The following is a 20,972-nucleotide window of genomic DNA, read 5'->3' as shown; positions in this document are numbered from 1 at the left end:
CAATCATTGATTTGAGAATGCAAGAAATATATTTGAAATGAAACATATTATCAGAGTATTCAATTTAATTAACTTTTGAATTTTATTATTCTATACACATAATATGTGAAGATGTTTATTATCTATCAAATATTTTTACGTAGTTTATATGAATCTTTTATCTTTATATTTCATATAAAAGATATAGATTAAAATATAGTAAACGAGTTAATAATTTTTTTGAAAAAACATATTCTCATTCGAGGTTGATTATATTGAAATTTAATAATAGCGTAACATTTTGGATAACATCCTTAAAAAACAAATTTGACAAATGATAACAATTATCTTTGATATAGGTGTAGCTAAAGAATCTAAAATACCAATAGATGTGATTCATGCAAAAATCATACAAATTTAAATAGTATATTTGAAAAAGGAACAAAAACGATTGAAAAATGAAATATTCAAATGAGTTTTATCATATCAATATGAAAAAGGATAACAAGACGTGTAGATGTATTTTATTAGTATTTTTCAGTTATTTATAATATAATTCTTATGTATTCAAGAAAAAAATTACATCGGAGTATATGTTGTAATATAAAGATTCAAACTCATTGATATTCCAATAAAATGTAGAAAGTGACATATTAACCACATGTCCAAACAAAAAAATTACTAAGAAAATATATATTGACATTTGACATATTGATTAATAATGTACTATCCCTCATTTAATAGATTATAGATGTTAAATTTGTTAAGTTTCATTTCAACCGTCATCTCAAAACGATATTCATAATTAATATATAAGTAAAAAAAATAAAGTGATAATATTACGTTTGAAAATAAAGAGAGCTATAGAATTAATTAAAAAAAGTAATCCTTTAATATTTATTTTAAAGACCGCGCGAAGCGCGGCCAAATTCCCTAGTTTAATTAATATTTGAATGTACATAAATTAGGCCGAAATGGACTAGAAGTCTAATCATAACTCTAACTTTGCACAAAAGTTATTTGGGCTTAAACGTTAAGTTAAAAGTATAAACTATATTATTAAGATTCTTTGGAATTCACGGATACTTTATTTCTTCATTCGATATAGAGTAAATGATACATAAGTTGTGTATCAGATACATGACTATAATCCGGATTCATATTTATTTAGATTTGAAAGAATAAGAGTTGTATCAACAATAACATTTACAAACAAAATTATAATGTACTGTATTTTAATTAAAGGTAGGAATTTTTAATTCCTTATGTTATCTTAGATCGCGTAATTACGTAATTTTTCCTAAGTTAAAAAAGGATGACTTGTCCAAAAAGGCCACGGGGTCTTTTGCCTTACTTATATGTCAAAAGACTCATAACATCGAAAGAATTTCATACCTAAATTTTGAGACTATTTAAAGGTGATTTTGATTTTGAAGTAAACTTGGACTGTTAATCTGATTTTATTGAAGAGAGTGTTTGATGGGCTCAAAGTGAGTCCATAAACAACAAACAAAAAAGCCTATTTACATCTAATCCGACCCACTAATTGATCAAAAACATGACTAATAATTCAATTCACTTCAAATTGTTTCCGAAAAAAAAAACATTTTCTAAAAAAACATCTTCCATCATACCAAACACACCCCCTTGATCTCCCTTTCCCATGCTAGAGTTTTCCAAGTGTAATAGGACCTAAAACTGACAACGGGATATAAATGGCCTGATAGTATAACGAAAGGTAAAGCTAACTATTAGACGAAAGTTGGGAGTATTTTTTTACCCTTCTCCCTTTACTTTAAGCTAATAATAATCAAACAGAATCTGAATAATCAGAAACAGTTAATCTGATTATGAAAATGCAACACAATTAGGTGCAATTTCTTTTACCCAAACTTACATTTACCAGAATTAGGATAATTTTCAAAGTCTAGGAGAATTTTACCACTTCCAGTGAAAGTTGAGAGACTTGTACATTCATTCACCTCACGAGCGGTATGAGCAGATACTCTGCATAAAAAAGCTGCCAGCAACAATAATGAAAAAGGTTAAATTGATCGAAACGAGTCCTAAAAAGATGAACTGTATAAGCAAGGTTCAAGCTAATTAAAGAAAGAAACTAAGGTGCATTTTGTACAAAACTCTAGCAACAGATTCAAGCTTAACCTTGTAGTGATATTGCCAAAGTATTCTTCACTATTGTAGTGTAAGATATGCATTATTGATGCTACAGTATGATTACTTTTGACACTATAAATTGCTGAGTTTCACCCCTTCAGCTTCTATACATATTACTCCACTTTTGTGTAAGCTTATAAAAACAATGTTTCCTGTGGGGGGAAATCTAAGTCGAGTCTTGGAGAGAAAGTTATTACCTAGGTTTGTTCTTGAGATTGAGAACTAAGGCTGGTCAATATCTAATGCTGTAAAATTCTCTCGACATCATGTTGCTCTATGGTTTTAATCTACTTGCCCTAACGTTAGTCCAAAGAACAAGTACGGGTATTATGTCAGAAAAAAGCCGTAACGACACTTGTTATTAAACCCAAATCATTTTCGATTTACAGCATATAATAAAGCTCAGCATGAGATAATATAGAGTTACAATTTAAGATAACATATTTAATAAGAACATAGTTATTATATCAATAATGAAAAACAAATATGAAGTTCAACCAAAGGATCTTCAGATAAAGGTCATGCTTGAACACCAAGCTAAGAGACTAAATAAGTGCAAGCAAAATTCGTACAAGTCAGATGATATAAGCATGTACCAATAAGAGATTAGCATTTTGTACCTCCATTATACTCTAGCAAGTGCAGGAAAATCAAAGGTACAGTAGTTTTAAGGCCAAAGATATGTTTATACGCAACAATAAAGCTAGAAAAGATTTTATTTTCTTGCTTTACGTACTGAATACGCCACTGCTTTGAGCTAACGTGCAGTCATTTTCCATGACTTCGTTACATTTTCCAGAATGCTGGGAGAAATCTTACCTTCCATATGAACATGTAAAAGGATGTTATTGCTGCTTTACTACTGAAGTCGACTGATTTGGCACGAGTCCAAAGTAAAAGAGCCAAAGCAGAATGACCCAGAATCTGACAAATGCAAAAATAAGTACACATGTCAGTGCAGGTCATTTGGAAGCTCAAATGTTGAACAAAGACTAACCTATTACACAATGACCATACACTGGTTACTCACTGTTGCATCAGTAACAATATCTTGGAAACATTTGGTACTTAATTTTTCCTATTTTGATTAACTTATTGTTGGTAAAAACATGTAGCCTGATATCTCAGACAAAAACAGGATAAATGAACTGACGCCCCAATCCACTGCCTAATTGAGACAACAACTTCTGGAAGATGTTAAGACAAAGAGCTAAGAACAAACAAGAAAGTAGGATACAAAGTAGAATCAAGATACGATAAAAGCCTGTAGGAAGAAATGGAAGGAAAAGCAACGACAGAGAAAAGACTAGGTTTACCTTTTTAAATTCTCCTTGATAATAAAGTCCAGACTGCTTCTTTAATTACAACACACTACTCCAGCAAGATGGAGAACAAAAAGGGGAGATGCCCACTACAGGATATTGGTGAAGGCGACATAGATTGGTGGTGATGATTTTATAACAGAAGGGAAGAAATTTGGCTATATTTTCTGTTGGGAGGATCTGGCAATGAAGTCATTATTTGCCACGCCTGTCCCATGTTTCTTTTTTCAAGTAAAAATGAGGCAACAGACTTCAGCCACTACAGATATATGATTTATGTGCTAAGGATGAGAGACATTTTCCTTTTCAACCAAATTAATATTACATTCTTCCCTTGCTTTGTCTGAAAGTTAAAAACCCCAAAGCTGAAAATCCTTGATATTGAAATAACAATGCAGATAGATGAGCAAGCAGACTTCTAATTTGGCTGTGTTTACACTTCTCTATGGACTCGTGTTATATAAGCCTCAAAAGTTGGAAGAAAAACTATCATGCAGGGCAGAGATCCAACAACAATAACATACCTAGTGTAATCCCCCCAAACGTGGAGTCTGAGGAGGATAAAGTAACAGCTCGTCTTTAGCAATCTATTTACTTGCTCTCGTTTTTTTATAATTAACAATCTCTCTATGAAACAATTACAAGAGTTCAAGGTGGATTACAGTAAAATATTTGCTCCAGGTGTTGGAAGATGCTGCACCCACTACGATGGCAACAAGATAAGCCATTTCAAGTAGACCAATACAAATCCAAAAGACCTGCCAAAAGTGAACAAGTATAGTCAAGTATATGAGACAATAAAATAGAGTGAACAAATGCCTCAAGTCATTAGCCAGACTTTGATACTTACCCTCTCTTGACCCAAGCGGACAGTAAAAGATTGAATTCCAAAGATCTTGTCACCAACAATATCAGGTATGTCCTACAGTAGCATGTGAAAATTAGATGACTTTCTGTAGCTTGGATTTATTGCAAATATCTATAAATGATCACATTTCAGGCTATGAGGCTAGAGAGAAATTTAGTTTTCTAAACTTTTTAGTGAATTTTACATTGTTGCCTTACTTGACTTCTAGCTACATCAAATATTCAGTTTTCATTTCTGATCTCTTTTGAGCAACATGACATTAGTCTAGCATCATGAGAGAAATTAGTTCTTTAGTGACATTAGTCCAGCATCCAGGTTAATCCATATGCTTCTGGTAATATCACTCTCCTATCCTTTAACTTTTTTTATAGTCAATACTTAATACTCATTAGCTACTAATTACAATAATTTTACTTTAACAGTTTTTAAGAAGGCCAACAAAATCCATTCTTACATTAGTCAAAGGTCATTGTTGTTAAACTTGATAAGAAAATTCACCAAGGAAAGAAATTTGGTAAAACCGGCCAAGATAAGATTTGCAACGGCCTTCTTAACTTTGTCAGTTCATGTACATACAAAGGAAAAACTTGAGAATTTCCGTCCTCTCAACTGAATGGACTTCAAGTAAATTTGCAAAAGAAACTTTGCGGAAAGAAGTTGTCAACCTTATTATTTCTGCCCACATTTGGAATGATATTGTTCGAGCACTTACAGTNAAACTTGAGAATTTCCGTCCTCTCAACTGAATGGACTTCAAGTAAATTTGCAAAAGAAACTTTGCGGAAAGAAGTTGTCAACCTTATTATTTCTGCCCACATTTGGAATGATATTGTTCGAGCACTTACAGTTTGTGGCCCTTTGACAAAAGTGCTTTGTTTGGTGGATAGGGAGAAAAAACCACCAATGGGCTATATTTATGAAGCAATGGATAGAGCCAAGGAAACTAATCCACGGGGTTTTTGTGGAGTTAAGAAGCAAAATGAGAAAGTGTTTGAAATTATTGATGCAAGGTGGTTAGACCAACTTCATCGGCCTTTGCATGCTGCAGGCCATGTTTTGAACCCAAGAATGTTTTATAAAGCCCAAGAAGAGGGAACTTTACTAAAGACTCTGTGGGATGAGTATTATGCATGTATTGAGAAGATGATCCCCGATACAGCAATACAAGATTTACTAGTCGCTAAGCTTCCTAGGTACAAAATGGCGGATGGACTATTTGGTTGTGGTCCGGCTAAAAGAGCTAAAGATACAAGGTCATCGGGTAAGTGAGTTGATTTAGCTCTTACTTCAATTATTTGACTTATTTATACTCATTAACCTTTAAATTCATTTTATTATAGTTGAATGGTGGTCACTATTTGGTAGTGAAACACCAAATTGCAAAAGTTTGCCATGAAAGTATTAAGTGCCCGTTTGGATTGACTTATTTTAGGTGCTTATAAGCCAAAATAGCTTTTAAGCACTTACTTTAAAGCCAAAATAACAAAAATAAGCCAAAAGTCATAAGTTAGAAATCCTAACTTATGGCTTTTGGCTTATAGTCGTAAGCAAAAAGTCAATCCAAACAGGCCCTAAGCCTAACTTGTAGCTCATCCGGATGTGAGCGAAATTGGAGTGTGTTTGAACACGCAAGTAAAAAAATATATCCTAATTTCCATATTATATTATTATCAGTATCTATTAGACATTAGTTAATATCTATAACTTATGTGCAGATTCATTCCAAAAATAGGAATAGGCTTGCACTATCGCGTCTCAATGATCTAGTGTACATTAAGTACAATAGAACATTGAAACGTCATTATGACTTATGATGCTTGTGAACTCATTGATCCAGTTTGCTTGGATTCAAAATTTTCAAATGAATGGTTAGTTGGATGCCCCGAAGATCAAGAAGATGAACTAATATATGAGGATGATGATCTTACTTGGGGTAGTGTTGCTATGACAATTGGAATTGCTGAGAGTATCTATCATCTTACGTAACTTTCTTCAAGATCAAGAGCACTTGACAAGGACAAAGGAGTAGAAACTACACATACAAGTTTAACTTCAAGTAGGACTCGGACACTAATTGATGAAGAATATGAGGAGGAAGAAGATGAGGAGCAATATAATGATGTAGAGGATGTTGATCTTCAAGAGTTGGATAGTTTTGATCTTCAACACCAATGCCACAGACAGGATGTTGTGGAAGCACAGCAAAGAAGGCCTTTTCTCAGTCAACAGTGCTTACAGAAGAGGTCTCCAAGTGATGGCAGGGAGGCCAAAACACCTCTGGAACTATCTTTGGAAGGGGGATACTCCTACAAAAGTGAAATGCTTCACTTGGCTAGTGATAAAGAGAGCTTGTTTAACACAAGAAGTACTTCAGAAGAAGGGTAGACAGCTGGTCCCTAGGTGTTTTTTATGCAATTTGACAAGTGAAACCAACAGCCACCTCTTCTTGCACTGTAATTACACTGCTCAAATCTGGAATTTGTTCCTTAGCATCTCAAATCAGAATTGGACTATGCCAGAACGTACATCAAACGTGTTGAAGAGGTGGGTAAGGAGATAAGGTACCAAGAGCCAGAAGAGATGGTGGAGGTTAATACTATCATGTATATGGTGGTCAGTTTGGAAGGAAAGGAACAGTAGATGTTTCGACAATAGATCCAATTCCATATACAAGGTCAAATGGAATTGTATAGAATATCTACTTTTTTGGTGTAAACAGTTGTGTATAGTAGATACAGACCAGATTGTAGATTTGATAGGAAGTTTGCGATTGACACTTTTTGGTGGTGGCCAGCATGCCCTTAATGCTGAAAAATACAACCTTACGAGTTTCAAAAATAAAGAGTTGGATAGTTTTGAAGAAGAATAGACTTTTAGTTTTAGAGTTCTAGTATTGTCTTCTGAATTATTGGGTCTTTTAAGTTCTAGACTTTTAGTATCTACTATTAGTTTTTGAATTGAATTATTTGCTAATATATGTTATTGCTATTGAGATTTTGGATATTTATCTATGCGATTAAATATTTTTAATTTTTGGTATTAATTGGCGCCTCATTTCAAAAGGCAAGTGCCTCGCCTCTCGCCTCACCGCGAGGCGAGGCGAGGCGAGCCAGGCCCTTGTCGCCTTTCGCCATCCAAAACACTGGTATCTCTTATGGGCACTAGCAGTTTGGTGGGAAAAGTTGGTGTTCCTGTCCCCCTCTTTGAGCCATAAGCCTCTACATCTCTGTCTCCAGGACACCTCTTCATTCCTAAGGCTTTTGGCTTTTTTCATATTCCATGAAGGCAGTAGCTTTCTTTACAATTTCCTCTTCTATCAATTCTCTGCTTTCTAATATGGAATCTAAATCAGCCAATTGACTCAACAATTTAGATTTTTGAAGCCTCAATTCCCCTGCTCCATTCTTTAAGTTTACCGTTGAGAGCTTTAAGTTTACAAGCCAGAATGTAATTAGGCTTCCAGAGAACGCAAAGGAAGACCACCAACTTTTGATTCTATCAAAAAAACCTTCAGAGTTTAACCACCAATTCTCAAATTTAAAATATGATTTAGTATGTTGCCAGTGACCATATAGAAAAGCTACTGGAACATGGTCTAAAATCAATCTCCACAAAGGAAGCCCGACATCCTATGCAAACTCGATTGACAAAGCATTTGACCATGTCAACTTGAGTTCATCCACAGAAAACTGAGACAGAAGTGGATCAATTGGGTGAAATTCTGTATCTCAACTGTGAAATTTTCCATCCTACTAATAAAACACCAGTAAGGTTTTTTCAGTTTACAATAGAGGGATAAGACGAGGGGATCCCCTATCCCTTTCTTATTTGTTATAGCAATGGAGGATCTTAACAACATGCTTAAAATTGCTAAGACAAATGAAAAGAGTCAGGATTTTGAAGTTGCCAGAAACAAATGAACATAATCTAGAGATCACTCATCTAGAATATGTTGATGATACTCTAATTTTACATGATGCGGATGAGGAATAATGGTTGTTTTAGAGATTAATTGTGATTTTTCTGAAGGCATCCCTGGGCTTCACATTAACTGGAATATAAGAGCCACCTTATTACAATTAATTTGGTACCTATATGTTGTATCTGACACAGATTTTGGGTGGTGTAGTGGGTACCTTGCCTTCAGTATATCTTGGCATGCCTTTGGGAGCAAAATCCAAATCGAAAGAAATCTGGAATCCAATTTTGGAGAAGTGTGAGAAGAAGTTGTCCAGATGGAGATCACAATATTTATTATTGGGAGGCAGACTAATGTTGACAAACTTTATTTTAGATGCTTTACCAATATATATGATATCCCTATTCCATATCCCTCAGGCTGCTACTCATAGTAGGGATAAATTCAGAAGATCTTTCACATTGACAAGGTAATAAAAAGGAAGAGGTTTCCATTTAGCAAATGGAAAAATCTTATTAGAAGGAAAAGTCAAGATGGGTTAGGTATCGAAAACCTCAAGAATCTGAGTAAAGCTCAAAAGGTGAAAAATGGCTATGGAGGTACTCTCAGGATTCCTAAATCTCTAGATAATTGGGTCTCTAAAGAAGTTACTACCCCTTATGGTGTAAGTCTCTAGAGATCCATTAGGTCCTACTAACTTTTCTTAAAAGTGAGTCTGATGTCAAGGTTTTCAATAGCAACAGAACTCTTTTTTGGACAGACAATTGGATGGGTTTTACTAGGTTACAAGCTCCATTCCCTGATATTTTGCTCTGGCCCAACATCAATACAAAACTGATTTCTGAGATGTGGAACCATCAGAGATTGGACTTGATACTCGGAAGACCTTTGAATGACTGGGAGATTCCAAGGTTGACTGAGTTATACAAGTTTTTGGAGACAAAAATGAGAGTGGACTGTTTATGGAGCAAGGGACATAGCAAATGTTAATACAAGATAAGGTGTGGGTACAAGATTATAAATCAAGTTGAGCCAGTTATTACCAACCATGGAAGCACATTTGGAAGATTACCCTCTTAAAGTAGCATGTTTCACTTGGCTCTTGGCCAATGAGTCTGTCCTTACTCATGAAAATCTGGAATGAGGGGGATATCCTATGTTCAAGATGTTCTTTGTGTGGTAATAATGCTGAGACAGTTAATCAGCTGTTTCTGCACTGTCTAATCACTGATCAACAGTGGAAGATTACTATCAATCTCAGAGGCATCTCATGGACAATGTCTAGTAAGATTGTCAACATTCCTTTCAGCTGGGAGGAAGCTGGAGTTGGTGCAAGAAGCAGAGATAGATGGAGGATAATCCTAGCATGTATTTGGTGGACAATGTGCAGAGAAAGAAATGTCAAATGTTTTGAAGATAGGAGGTGCAATGTACAGTAATTCAAGCTTAACTGTATTTTTTTCTGTTTGTGGTGTACAAAGGCTTATTCTGATGATACTGAAACAGTCCTTAGATTTTTTTATTTTTTTTTTGAAACTGGTAAGGTTGAATTCTTCAGCATTAAAGATATGCTGGCTACCTCCAAAAAGGAATAATTACAGATTTCCTATCAAATCTATAATCTGGTCTATATCATCTATACAAAGCTGTTTACACCAAAAAAGTAGAGATACTATACAATTCCATTTAACTTTGTGGATGGAATTGGATCTATCTTCAAAACATCTTCCATTTCTTTCTTTCCAGACTGACCACCATACACATGATGGTATTAGCTTCCACCATCTCTTTTGACTCTTACTGCCTCCTCTCCTAATCCAACAGTCTAGAATTTATTTTCTTATACTCTTCTGTAAATATGATTTTTCCAGTACTAAGGTAGTACTGAATTTAATACAAACTGTTACCAGATTAAAAAAAAAAAAAGATTAGTGGAAAGAGTTCAACCACTAACCCTTGCATCACATTTTGTGATGCAGAATGCTCTCATTGCTGAAGTCTGTATCTTAATAGTACATTCAATTAAATTGCTTATTTGTGTCAAGATATCTTCATACTTCCAAAATAAATCTGTTTACATGGTCCGTGCTACAGCGTTGGATGTACACTACCTAGAGACTAGATAACAGAGAAGCGAATTCTCCCATTATTATTTTTATGTGAAAGCAAAGTAATGAACCGGACACATTTACTTCTTCTAAGCAAAGAACACCTAGGCCTCCATTGCGATAATTTCTTCTTATGGTTTACAAAATAAGTGTCTTTCTTCATAAAGATTAAAACAAAAATGATCTTTTATGTAATCAGGTTTAGAGAGCAAATTTACCTTGAATAATGCTATAACAACTGAGAAAAAACTCATAAATGCTGTTGCAAATATTAAAGGTCTTGAAAGGACAGCTGTTCTTCTATATACATAAGTCTGAAAAGTGAAATACTTATGTCAGGAAATGAGAGGAGTACCAGACATAAAGGTGATTCAGGTAGTCTACAACTTTACACATACTTGATCTCGTTTTTAGTCAATAGGAATATATATTTACAACAAACTGACAAACAAATATGTATTTAAATACGATGATTACGGAGAATGCACAAGGAAATAGATANCCCCCCCCCCCCCCCCTTTTTTTTTTCCAATAAATGAAGTCTAAACATCACATAACAGAGTAGAAGGTTTTTGGTCCTTATCAAATCATACTTGTTCTGACATTTGAAATTCAGGTCTTCATGTAGAACAGTAAATACTTTAATCTATACATTCTCTGTGGGCAAAACAAAAAGATAAGCATAAATTGTAGAAATAGCAATTAACACAGACCTGAATATGCAAATAAAAAGCTATCTGAACTATCACCGCTCGTACAGCAAAGATGCACATTGCAGCAACCACAGCAAATCTCTTCCATCTCAAAAGTGGTAACTGAAAATGTAGAAGCATTTTGCGAACACCAATTAGAAACCTTTCCTGTAATATCACACACATTTTACTGATCTTACACCCAGGAATGGAAGTGAAATTATTCAAGTTAAGGAAACTCTCTGGAGAGCGCCAGCCTCTCCCAAGTGTCATTTCTGACCTTCCATATTTATGCCTACTACTTACTATCATGCATTTCTGAGAGCAATTATAGTTACATGTGAAAATGATGAAATTTCACTGGAATGCAATTAAAATTGCAGTAGTCTGAGTCAGCCAGACCACATTATTATTCATGGCAGTATTTGTTCTTCCTTATTATTGCGTCCTTACTATAAAATTGTGATAAAGCCAAAACCAATGAGACAAGCAACAAAAAACCCAAATCTGATATGATTGTGCAAATCAAAACTAAGAGGGAGACACTTGGATTTGCAGGAGGATCTCTAACACTTTTGAAGGTAAAATGGTGGTAGAACCATAGAAGAATCTAGAATAATCCTCTATTAAATTGTTGCATGAGAAATCAAGCTAAAACATTTACTCCCTTCATCCAAAAATATATAGCAGTTCCAATTTTGTTAAATATTGGAACATTCTTGTTTCTAGATAGGAGTCTCTCTCTCTATAACCCATCTATAGCGAACATCTGCTGAAGAATCATTAACAGTTAAAGAACCNATTTTGTTAAATATTGGAACATTCTTGTTTCTAGATAGGAGTCTCTCTCTCTATAACCCATCTATAGCGAACATCTGCTGAAGAATCATTAACAGTTAAAGAACCTTATCAGTTATACCAGTCAAAATTTGAGGATCAAATTACTACTACCAAATGAAACTTCAAGGGTAATTAGATTGACACTTCAAAATTGTAGAAGTAAGATAAGTCAACCACAAAACTAAGCGAAAACTCAAGAGACTATGAACAAGTAGCAAACTGATTTTGCCTTAATGCCAGAACCCCAGGTTTACCTCTCATAGGAACAAAAACTCTTGGACCCATTAGAAGCTAATCAATTCAAAGGAGAGAACTGTTAATCGTCAGTTCGGTGGATCAATGAGATTATAAGTGAATTATCATAGGAAGACTTAGGAAACAGAACAATGGAGTAATATGGTGTTAAGGGAACTCAGTTCCTGCATATTAAGTATAAAACTATAAACTAATGCAATCATCTGTTTTTGTTACTCGATTGCAGGAATTCCCAATGAATTTGAGGATTGAAGCACTGTTTCAGGATTTCCCGAGAAAACAGTTAGTAATGAAGAAGAACAGGAAGAGAGAGTTTAGAAAGAGAGAAAGAAATCTGTATATTCAACATGATGAATGTAACTGATTATTACATTGTCTATTTATAAAGACTTGACTGACTTATTCCATCTAACAAATTCAGTTACAACTAACATCTAACTAACTACCACTACACTGATTATTGTAGCTTAACAGTGTTTAACTAACTTTGTCAACTAACTTTTGAATTCCCAAATTACTGTAACAGTTTTCAACCAGATGTCAACCAGGATCAGAGGCATAATAAATCTTCTGCCACAGTGCAAACGAACATTCGACATCAGCATGGGATATTCTAGTGCCTTTTATCTGACACAAAATGACAGAATTTTTATAATTACGATTGCAAGTTTTTTCTGTTCTTAACTTCACGGAAAAAAGAGAAGAAACACTGGAACACTATTTCCAATTTCCATTTCCTTTTATATAACAAAAAGAATTTGTGATGTCAAGTTACCCTGTAAAGAACAGCGGAGTTTATTCTATTTTAAAAGAATAAATAAATTCTTAATCTTGATAATTAACAATAAGTGGCAAAAATGAAAGCAACTCACATTTATTGAATAGGCAGTTCCCAGTACAAAACTGATGAAAAGAGCCCAAAATAAAGGCCAGGAACCAACGATCCATCCAAGCCAAAAACTCTGAAAGGAGAAGAGTTATATCTGTAGTCATGAAATGAGCACGTGAATATCTATGGATGTAATTTTAATCCTTTTGAAAGTGGAAATTGGAAGTTCACATGCTATGTCATGATTCCTTTGATTTATATACAATGAATGTAGAGCAGTAACAGAAGTACAGAACATCAGTCACTGAAGAATAACCACCCAAGAATTGAGCAACCAATATTTTGGCCTCTGTGACTAAGGATGATACCAAGCCTTCTAGTGCAGACTGTGGATACTTGAATGAGCTTCAATCTTTTCATATTTAGAACCCTTTTAACTTTAGACTCACAAACTATATCACTAAGTGTTACAGAAGAAGACGAACACGAGATACGAATAGCAACCCTAATTTTTTGGGTGGACAACCCAGAAATCTCCGAGGGGCGAGAGCAATAGCAACCCCTAGTTCTCCAAGTTCAAAACTGCTAACAAAGGGTGGAAAACAATGTCAACAAAATACTCTGCATCTTACCTTCTCAGGAGTCGGGACTATGGAGGATGCTGCTTTTAAGTAATCTAAACAGTAAAGCACATAAGCATATGCTCTCCCCAGCAGCTAAAAGTATAACCAACTGAACAAAACCTGAAGCTTACATGCCCAAAACAAACTTTTGAGCATTATGTCAGGCAGGATATTTAAAATCAGACTCTGCTTTAAAGAAAATCATGTACCATGACCCCAACAAGTCTAAGAGACAAAAGGGCTAACAATATTCACTAACCCACAACATCCTCTCTACCTTCTAACTTTTCTTCTAACTCAATGAAGATTAGGCTGGGGAATCTTGAAGATAAATGTTTACCACGTATATGAACAACTGCAATATAAGAGATGGAATGCATGCACAGCTTGAGACGAAGATTTTAGTGCTTAAAGGGAAGGGTTTTATATTACCAAAATGGCAAAAGACGACACAACAATCACTCCAGTTTGTACAGAGTATTCCCCTGATGCCAATGGAAGATATGGCTTGTTTACCTGAAAAGGAACATCTCAATACTTCAGATGCCAAAGTAGAAAAAACTGCTGAAAAGTATTTTATCAACTAAGTAAGAAAAACTAAATATACTCCCAAGAACTTTTCCTCTGAAAGAAGAACCCTAATTGCTATAGCCCCACTCCCCAGACAGATCAGGAAAGATTTTGTAGGACATCAAGATTACAATGAATTGGTCAATTCCCTAATGATTAAGGGAAAAATGCTGTAAAGCTTTTATCAGATAGTTTATACCAACTTAGTTTCCAATATTAATGATTCATGATGAATATAGTAGGAGAAATAATTTTGAGATGCAGGTGATAGAGGGGTAGACCTTAGTCGTTTTCCCACATCAGTTACCTCACCACCCAAAGTGATCTTAAATCTGCAACCTAGGGATTAGAGGCTGGTGGGGAACAACAAAAGAGGATTAGCTTACCCTGGGTGCTAGAAGCAAAGAATCAAAAGACTAAAACTAGCTCCCATCCACCCCATCAGATGTCAATGAAACATGATACTACTTCAGCTTCAGTTGCGTAAAATTATAGACTGTGTATATGTTATATGTACTGATTGACAAGCCAGATACTCAAGTATCTTCATAAACATTGAGTAGAAGAGCTGTACTTTGTGAGTTCTAAAAGCTTCTAATGTGTCCCCGAGTTCCCAAAGGCAAATCCAGGATTTACAATTACTATAAACATGTACTTGCACATACGCCCCCCCCCCTCTCTCAAACACACAAGAGTCACCCACCTATTCCGACCGAAGACATTCAGTGGAACCGTACCCCACCCATGTCTGCTCGCTCTCTAGCCCCAAAGATAAAACGACGGAACAAAACATGAAAGATGAGTCCTCGACAAGGCCTTCAAACAGATAAAGTGAAGCATGCATAGTTCTGCATTCAGAAATCAGATCCATGTTAAGTAAATAGAAAAGTACCTTGTCTATTTCGATGTCAGACAACTGGTTTAAACCAACTATGTAAATGTTCATGAATAGGGCAGCAACAATGGCCTGCAAAAATATAGCGATAATCAAAAATCTTGTCGTCGCAGATCACATCTTAAGTTGAATCTAAGAATGACCTTTACCCACCTCTAACACCCCAGTGAAAAATAATGGAGAAAAATCAGAGAACTTCTCAACTGCAAGGAGAGAAACTGAAATTATGCTCAATGCCTGCTCAAAGAAAAGTAATGTAAGTTTACTGTTCTTGTACTTCCAATCTATCAAAATTAAAAAATAAATATATAATGTATGCATGCATACAACAACAAAAACATACACTGTGCATCACACAAAGTGGGGTCTGGAAAGAGTAGAGCATAGTCGCATACACAGGCCTTACCACTATCTCTTTGAGGTAGAGAGGCTGTTTCCACAAGACCCTCGGCTCAAGCAAATCAAAGCAGTAATTAACNAATATATAATGTATGCATGCATACAACAACAAAAACATACACTGTGCATCACACAAAGTGGGGTTTGGAAAGAGTAGAGCATAGTCGCATACACAGGCCTTACCACTATCTCTTTGAGGTAGAGAGGCTGTTTCCACAAGACCCTCGGCTCAAGCAAATCAAAGCAGTAATTAACTGGGAAAAAAATGATGGTGGGGAGAAACATGACAAGTAATATCAAAGCGGTGTGGACTGTGGAGCATATATGCAAGGAACCGATAAACAACAACAACAAGGTGCAATCACCTAAACAGAGTAAACCACAGATGATATCATATACCAAAAGTCAAAGACTAGATGAATAGGCTAATACTACAATCAACACGGTGCTCTATACTACCATCAAACCAAATACATGAATACGCTACTAATAGGACAACTCAGAACTACCTACTAACCTTCTACCCATATACGTGATCTCCATACCCTCCTATCTAAGGTCATATCCTCCATAAGCTGAAAATGTTGTTGTGTACTAACACATGAAATTTCTGAGCTTTATCCATCAAGCTGATTCTACGAAATTAACATCTTTTAGCACCCTCTCGATCAAAAAACCTATTCCTCTAGCTATATCTAATTAAATTGAAAGCAGATGCACTAATAATATACTCATTTCTTGGTAAGGCATTACAAGCTACACAAACTAAAATCTGACAAGAATTATGATGACATAAATAAACACAAATGAATGGTGGGTCAGAACCAAATCCTACGGCAACTCATATAACATGGAAACGAATAAGCCATAGGCGTGTTATGTTGCTCAATGTAGGAGTTGTGAACCTAACTGTTCCTATTATGGTATGGGGCCGCGAGAACCTGTAGAAAGCATCTACGGCATCATTCACTGAGTCCCAAGGACTTTTAGAAGGTTGAGATTCAAGAGGGTGTTCAGATGATGCGTGCACCAAAAACCTCCGTTTAAGTTTTTTATCAGCAGCAATAGTGCTTAGATCACTTCCTCCAACATGCTCTTGCGTGATATACTGCCGCTGCAACTTCATTGAAGAGGAATAGTGCTTTTTTGGTCTCTTCCATGCTTTACATTTCAAAACCCGTACTATTGCATGTGAACCTATGATGTCAGAGGCATTTAAACATAATTCAGATCATGAAGAAAATCAAATCTAATTCTCCAATTGGTACCACATATAAATTACAGCAATTTTATACTTTACAGATATAGCTTCTTCAAATGGTAAGTAAAGAGTGTACTGGAAATTTAATACACAAAAGCACATTGCAACATCTAAAAGCACAAGTCCTTTTCGCAGTATCATTTGAACAACCATTATCATCATTGCTTGGTCCTATCAAAAAGGAAACACCATATATCAACATGTCAGCCAGAGCTTCTGCTCCTTCCCACCACTACTTTGGTCATCCATAATCTCAAAGTCTGTAACACGATCTCTTGAATTTCAACCAGCACCAAAACATGATCAAGAAAGCAAACTTTTCTAGTACTCACTGCATATACCCAGCCAGAGGGAGCTGACAGATGAGCATTAAAATTGTTCTCGAAACAGGAACTAAGTCGGAAAATCTAAATTTTATAATGAAACGAAGCTAAGTTCAGCAGCAAGAAGTTTCACATTAGAAAAAGATTTAGCACACTATATACTCGTGAAAATAGGCAAACAACAAAACAGGTTGGACTTCTAAAAGCAAAATGCCTGAACTCACACAGTGAAACATAAGAATAAAGAATATGACGATTAACGTACCACCAGAAAACAACATGTTTTGGATCATAAGGATTCACCAAGAAAACCAAACAGGATAGAACTGTTAACATTTACTGTGAAATTAAGAACTTCCGGGGATGTGACTCCAGCACATAGAAACCAAAAAGTTAGCTCACAAGGAGAGAATTGCCCAAAGACCATAAAAAGGAGACCAAACATCCCTTTTTCATTCGATGTGAGACTCTTCAACAATAACCAAGAATATCTTAGAGTCAATGGTGCACGTCAGCAACTTGGAGATAATGGGTCCGCCGCTAACTACCAGGGTTGTGTTTGCAGTAAGGTTCAAACCCATGATGAACGCCTAATCCACACATCATACTCTGCACTCTTACCACTAGAACAAACTCCAGGGGCTTGAACATTTATGTTGACATTACAAGAAAATCATACCATCCAAAGCTACAACACTAAAAAATTCCTGCCATTTTGAGAACCCACAAATAGCAGTTCCTTTCACAGAAATGACAACGGATACATAGATAAATCAATTATCTGTTGACCCAGGAAAAAGATTCAAGTTTTACACGCTTGGGGCAAAATACAGATCAATCCGACAAAATCATCAACAAACTAAAGGGTATAAGATTTTTGAACACCCAATGTAGAACTAGAACTTAAACTACTAGACTCCAGAACTTAGAAATGAACTCAAGATTACCCAATGTGGAACTAGAACTTCAAGTACTAGACTCCAGAACTTAGAAATGAACTCAAGATTGAAGATACTTTTCCAATTAACAAGCAAAATACACAAGAAAACTACATCATGCAAACTGAAATACTTAAAAAAAATCCCACAAATTCAAGAACACACATAGAAAAAGCAAAAATGTACAACTTTACATACTGGTTTTGAGTGGAGAAAACTCAGCAGGAACTGGAATTGATGGTCTATGAAAGGACCCAATAAGCAAAGATTCCATTTTTGATTTCTAAATCAGCACTGAACTCCACTCTACTTTGAACTACCTGAAATTAAACTTCAGAACATGGGATACTGCTATTTCTCATTTCAATTTTTGTCATATTTAAAAGAATACACAAAAACCAAAATTAGAAAAAATTTGTCGGATACATAATTAGGAGACACAAGTGCATTTTAACCACAACCCTAATTTTTCCATCGACTTGTTTAAGGTGATGTTAACTTTAAATTATTTTTAGATAGTTTGATTAAAATGAAAAACGTGTATTTTGTATTTGAATTGTTTGAAGTGATTTTAAGTTAAACTATTTTTTTAGGTAGTTTGGTTAAAATAACATATTTTTTGAAGTTTGTTTTTAAGTTAAAATTAAGTTTAAAATTTATTAGTTATACTAGTATGCAGTTCGATGATTTGCACGGGCTTAATAATAGTGTGTTAACTTATATAAATTACACAAACTTAGGATTCATATATCTCTATTTCCGATAGTTTAAAATATTATGATATGTAGCAAGTTCAATAAATGTATGTGGTTGTTGTAAATAAATCGGAAAAGGGTCAAAAATACTCCTGAACTATTCGAAATAGCTTACATATACCCTTAAACTATATTTCGGTACAAATATATCCTTCCCCTCAAAATATAGGGTCAAAAATACTCTTCCCATTAACAGGATCTGTTAAACGCCACTTGGATGCCATGTGGATACCACATGTCATGCCACATAAGGCAATAGAGTTCCACTAATGCCTCGTAGAAAATAAACTTACCACTAATTTTCCCCAATTTTCTTTATTTCCCTTAGAATTTAGAAACGATTTCACTGAAGAACATAGAACCCCCTTTCCCTAACTTATGTATTTTGTGAAATCGTTCTAAGGAAATGGAGAAATGAGGAAAAGGAGTTCTATGTTCTTTGGTGAAATTGTTTCTAAATTCTACGGAAAATAGAGAAAATTGGGGAAAATTAGGGGTAAGTTTATTAGTCTGCGTGGCATGAGTGGAACTCTATTGGCTTATGTGGCATGTCATGTGACATTCACATGGCATCTAAGTGGCGTTTCACCGATTCTATTAATAAGAAGGGTATTTTTGATCTTATAGTTTGAGGGTGAGGGTATATTTGAGTTATTTCTGATAGTTCAAGGATATTTTTGACCTTTTTCCGTAAATAAATACATGTATTTTAGGTCTGCTGCACTCAATCAACAGAGTAAATCACTCAACTAGCTAATAGTTTTTGTGCATTTGCGGCAAAACAACTTCATCTAATTCTTCAAAAATAACAACTTCTGTTAATTCGTAAGTCTACAATTCATCTTTTCCCTGTTAATTTGATTTGTATTTTTTTGATTTTTGATATCGTTTTTCCAACAATAACCAATATCACCTTATTATTGAGTTATTTTGGATTGTGAATTACAGATTCTATTTATGATGATTATAAAGATCCGTGGAATGCTCCTTAAGGATAATTCAACTTACCATGATCTTGTTAAAGGTATTCCCAAGCAACTACAAATTGATTGTAGTCGCAATGTTATAGAGATCATATACACATAGAAGGAAATTCGACTCCAATGGAGATACAAGATGGAAATGAAATTGTTCATGAAATTAAAAAGACGTAAATCTAGTTTGAATTGCATCCATCATAATTGACGTGGACGGTAAGATATATTGTTAGTTCCCTAAACCGGTTGAATTGAATTTTATGTAAGTTATATGATAATTTATTGATATTTTGTTAAGAAAATATAATTTTTGACAATTTTAAATACACATATTAAATACATGTGTATTAAGCATCTATAGAATACATATAACAAAATGCTTAGACATATGAAATAATCGGAAATATAATGTATTATTGCATATTCAATTTTCCAGAAGTTCAATGGAGAAATTGTGATGGATAGGCATTGAAAAAACCACACTAGATACATAAGATAATTAAAATCAAGATGTACTAAATCAAATAAAATTCATAAAACTATAGATGCATTGAAATTAGTAAGATGCATATGAAAATTAAATTAAATACGTAATGAAATAATTTTATCAAATTTTGAAGAGATGGCAAGGGAAAATTGATTAGAGATTTTTTTTTATTAATTACAACTAGATCATAAATTTTGATGTTTAAATAAAAAGATAATTAATTAATTCTATTTTTAAGGGATTTGTTTATCTAACTATATTTTCAAAAATATATGGCCTAAAATATTAAAATTGGTACTATATGTAGTTGTTTGAAAGTAGATGCAATATTAATATACATGGTAGGATGTATGTCTATATAGGTAGTTTTTCCTAATATTTATGTAGATGTTTTTAATATATTTTTTAAAATGATTTTGTTATATATATTCAATATAATTAATTATTCAATTTTTTTCTAATTGTTTGTTATATAGTTTGTTCAATCAATTGAATTTATTTTACTCTATTAAAAATTGTTTACATAAAAAGAATTATATTATTTATTTTAAATAGAACAAATTAACTATATTAGGAGTTTATTTTGTTAATATAATTTTTATTCTTAATTATTGTAGTTTACAATAACTTTATGTAGTATCAAATAATATATTACTCTCTTTTATCGCAATTTATGTGTCATATATAGAATTACAAATTTTTACATATTTCAAGTTGTTAATTATTATAATCCATAGTACTTTTTACGAAATTTTTA

At 34.2% G+C, this 20,972-nt stretch overlaps 1 protein-coding gene across 1 annotated transcript; it reads right to left on the bottom strand.

Moving 5' to 3' along the window:
* Positions 1–1,957: 1,957 nt before the first annotated feature.
* On the bottom strand, positions 1,958–18,270 carry LOC107024007 (homogentisate phytyltransferase 1, chloroplastic). The gene is given in 12 exon segments (NM_001323445.1): positions 1,958–1,999; positions 2,974–3,078; positions 4,139–4,234; positions 4,327–4,398; positions 10,590–10,685; positions 11,085–11,186; positions 13,031–13,120; positions 14,043–14,126; positions 15,073–15,147; positions 15,229–15,312; positions 16,385–16,671; positions 18,195–18,270. Coding segments are annotated over 12 exon segments (1,209 nt in total).
* Positions 18,271–20,972: the final 2,702 nt, after the last annotated feature.

This window comes from Solanum pennellii, chromosome 7, assembly GCF_001406875.1.
Source record: "Solanum pennellii chromosome 7, SPENNV200".
Classification (NCBI taxonomy): domain Eukaryota; kingdom Viridiplantae; phylum Streptophyta; class Magnoliopsida; order Solanales; family Solanaceae; genus Solanum; species Solanum pennellii.
This window is presented reverse-complemented; position numbering and strand designations above follow the sequence as displayed.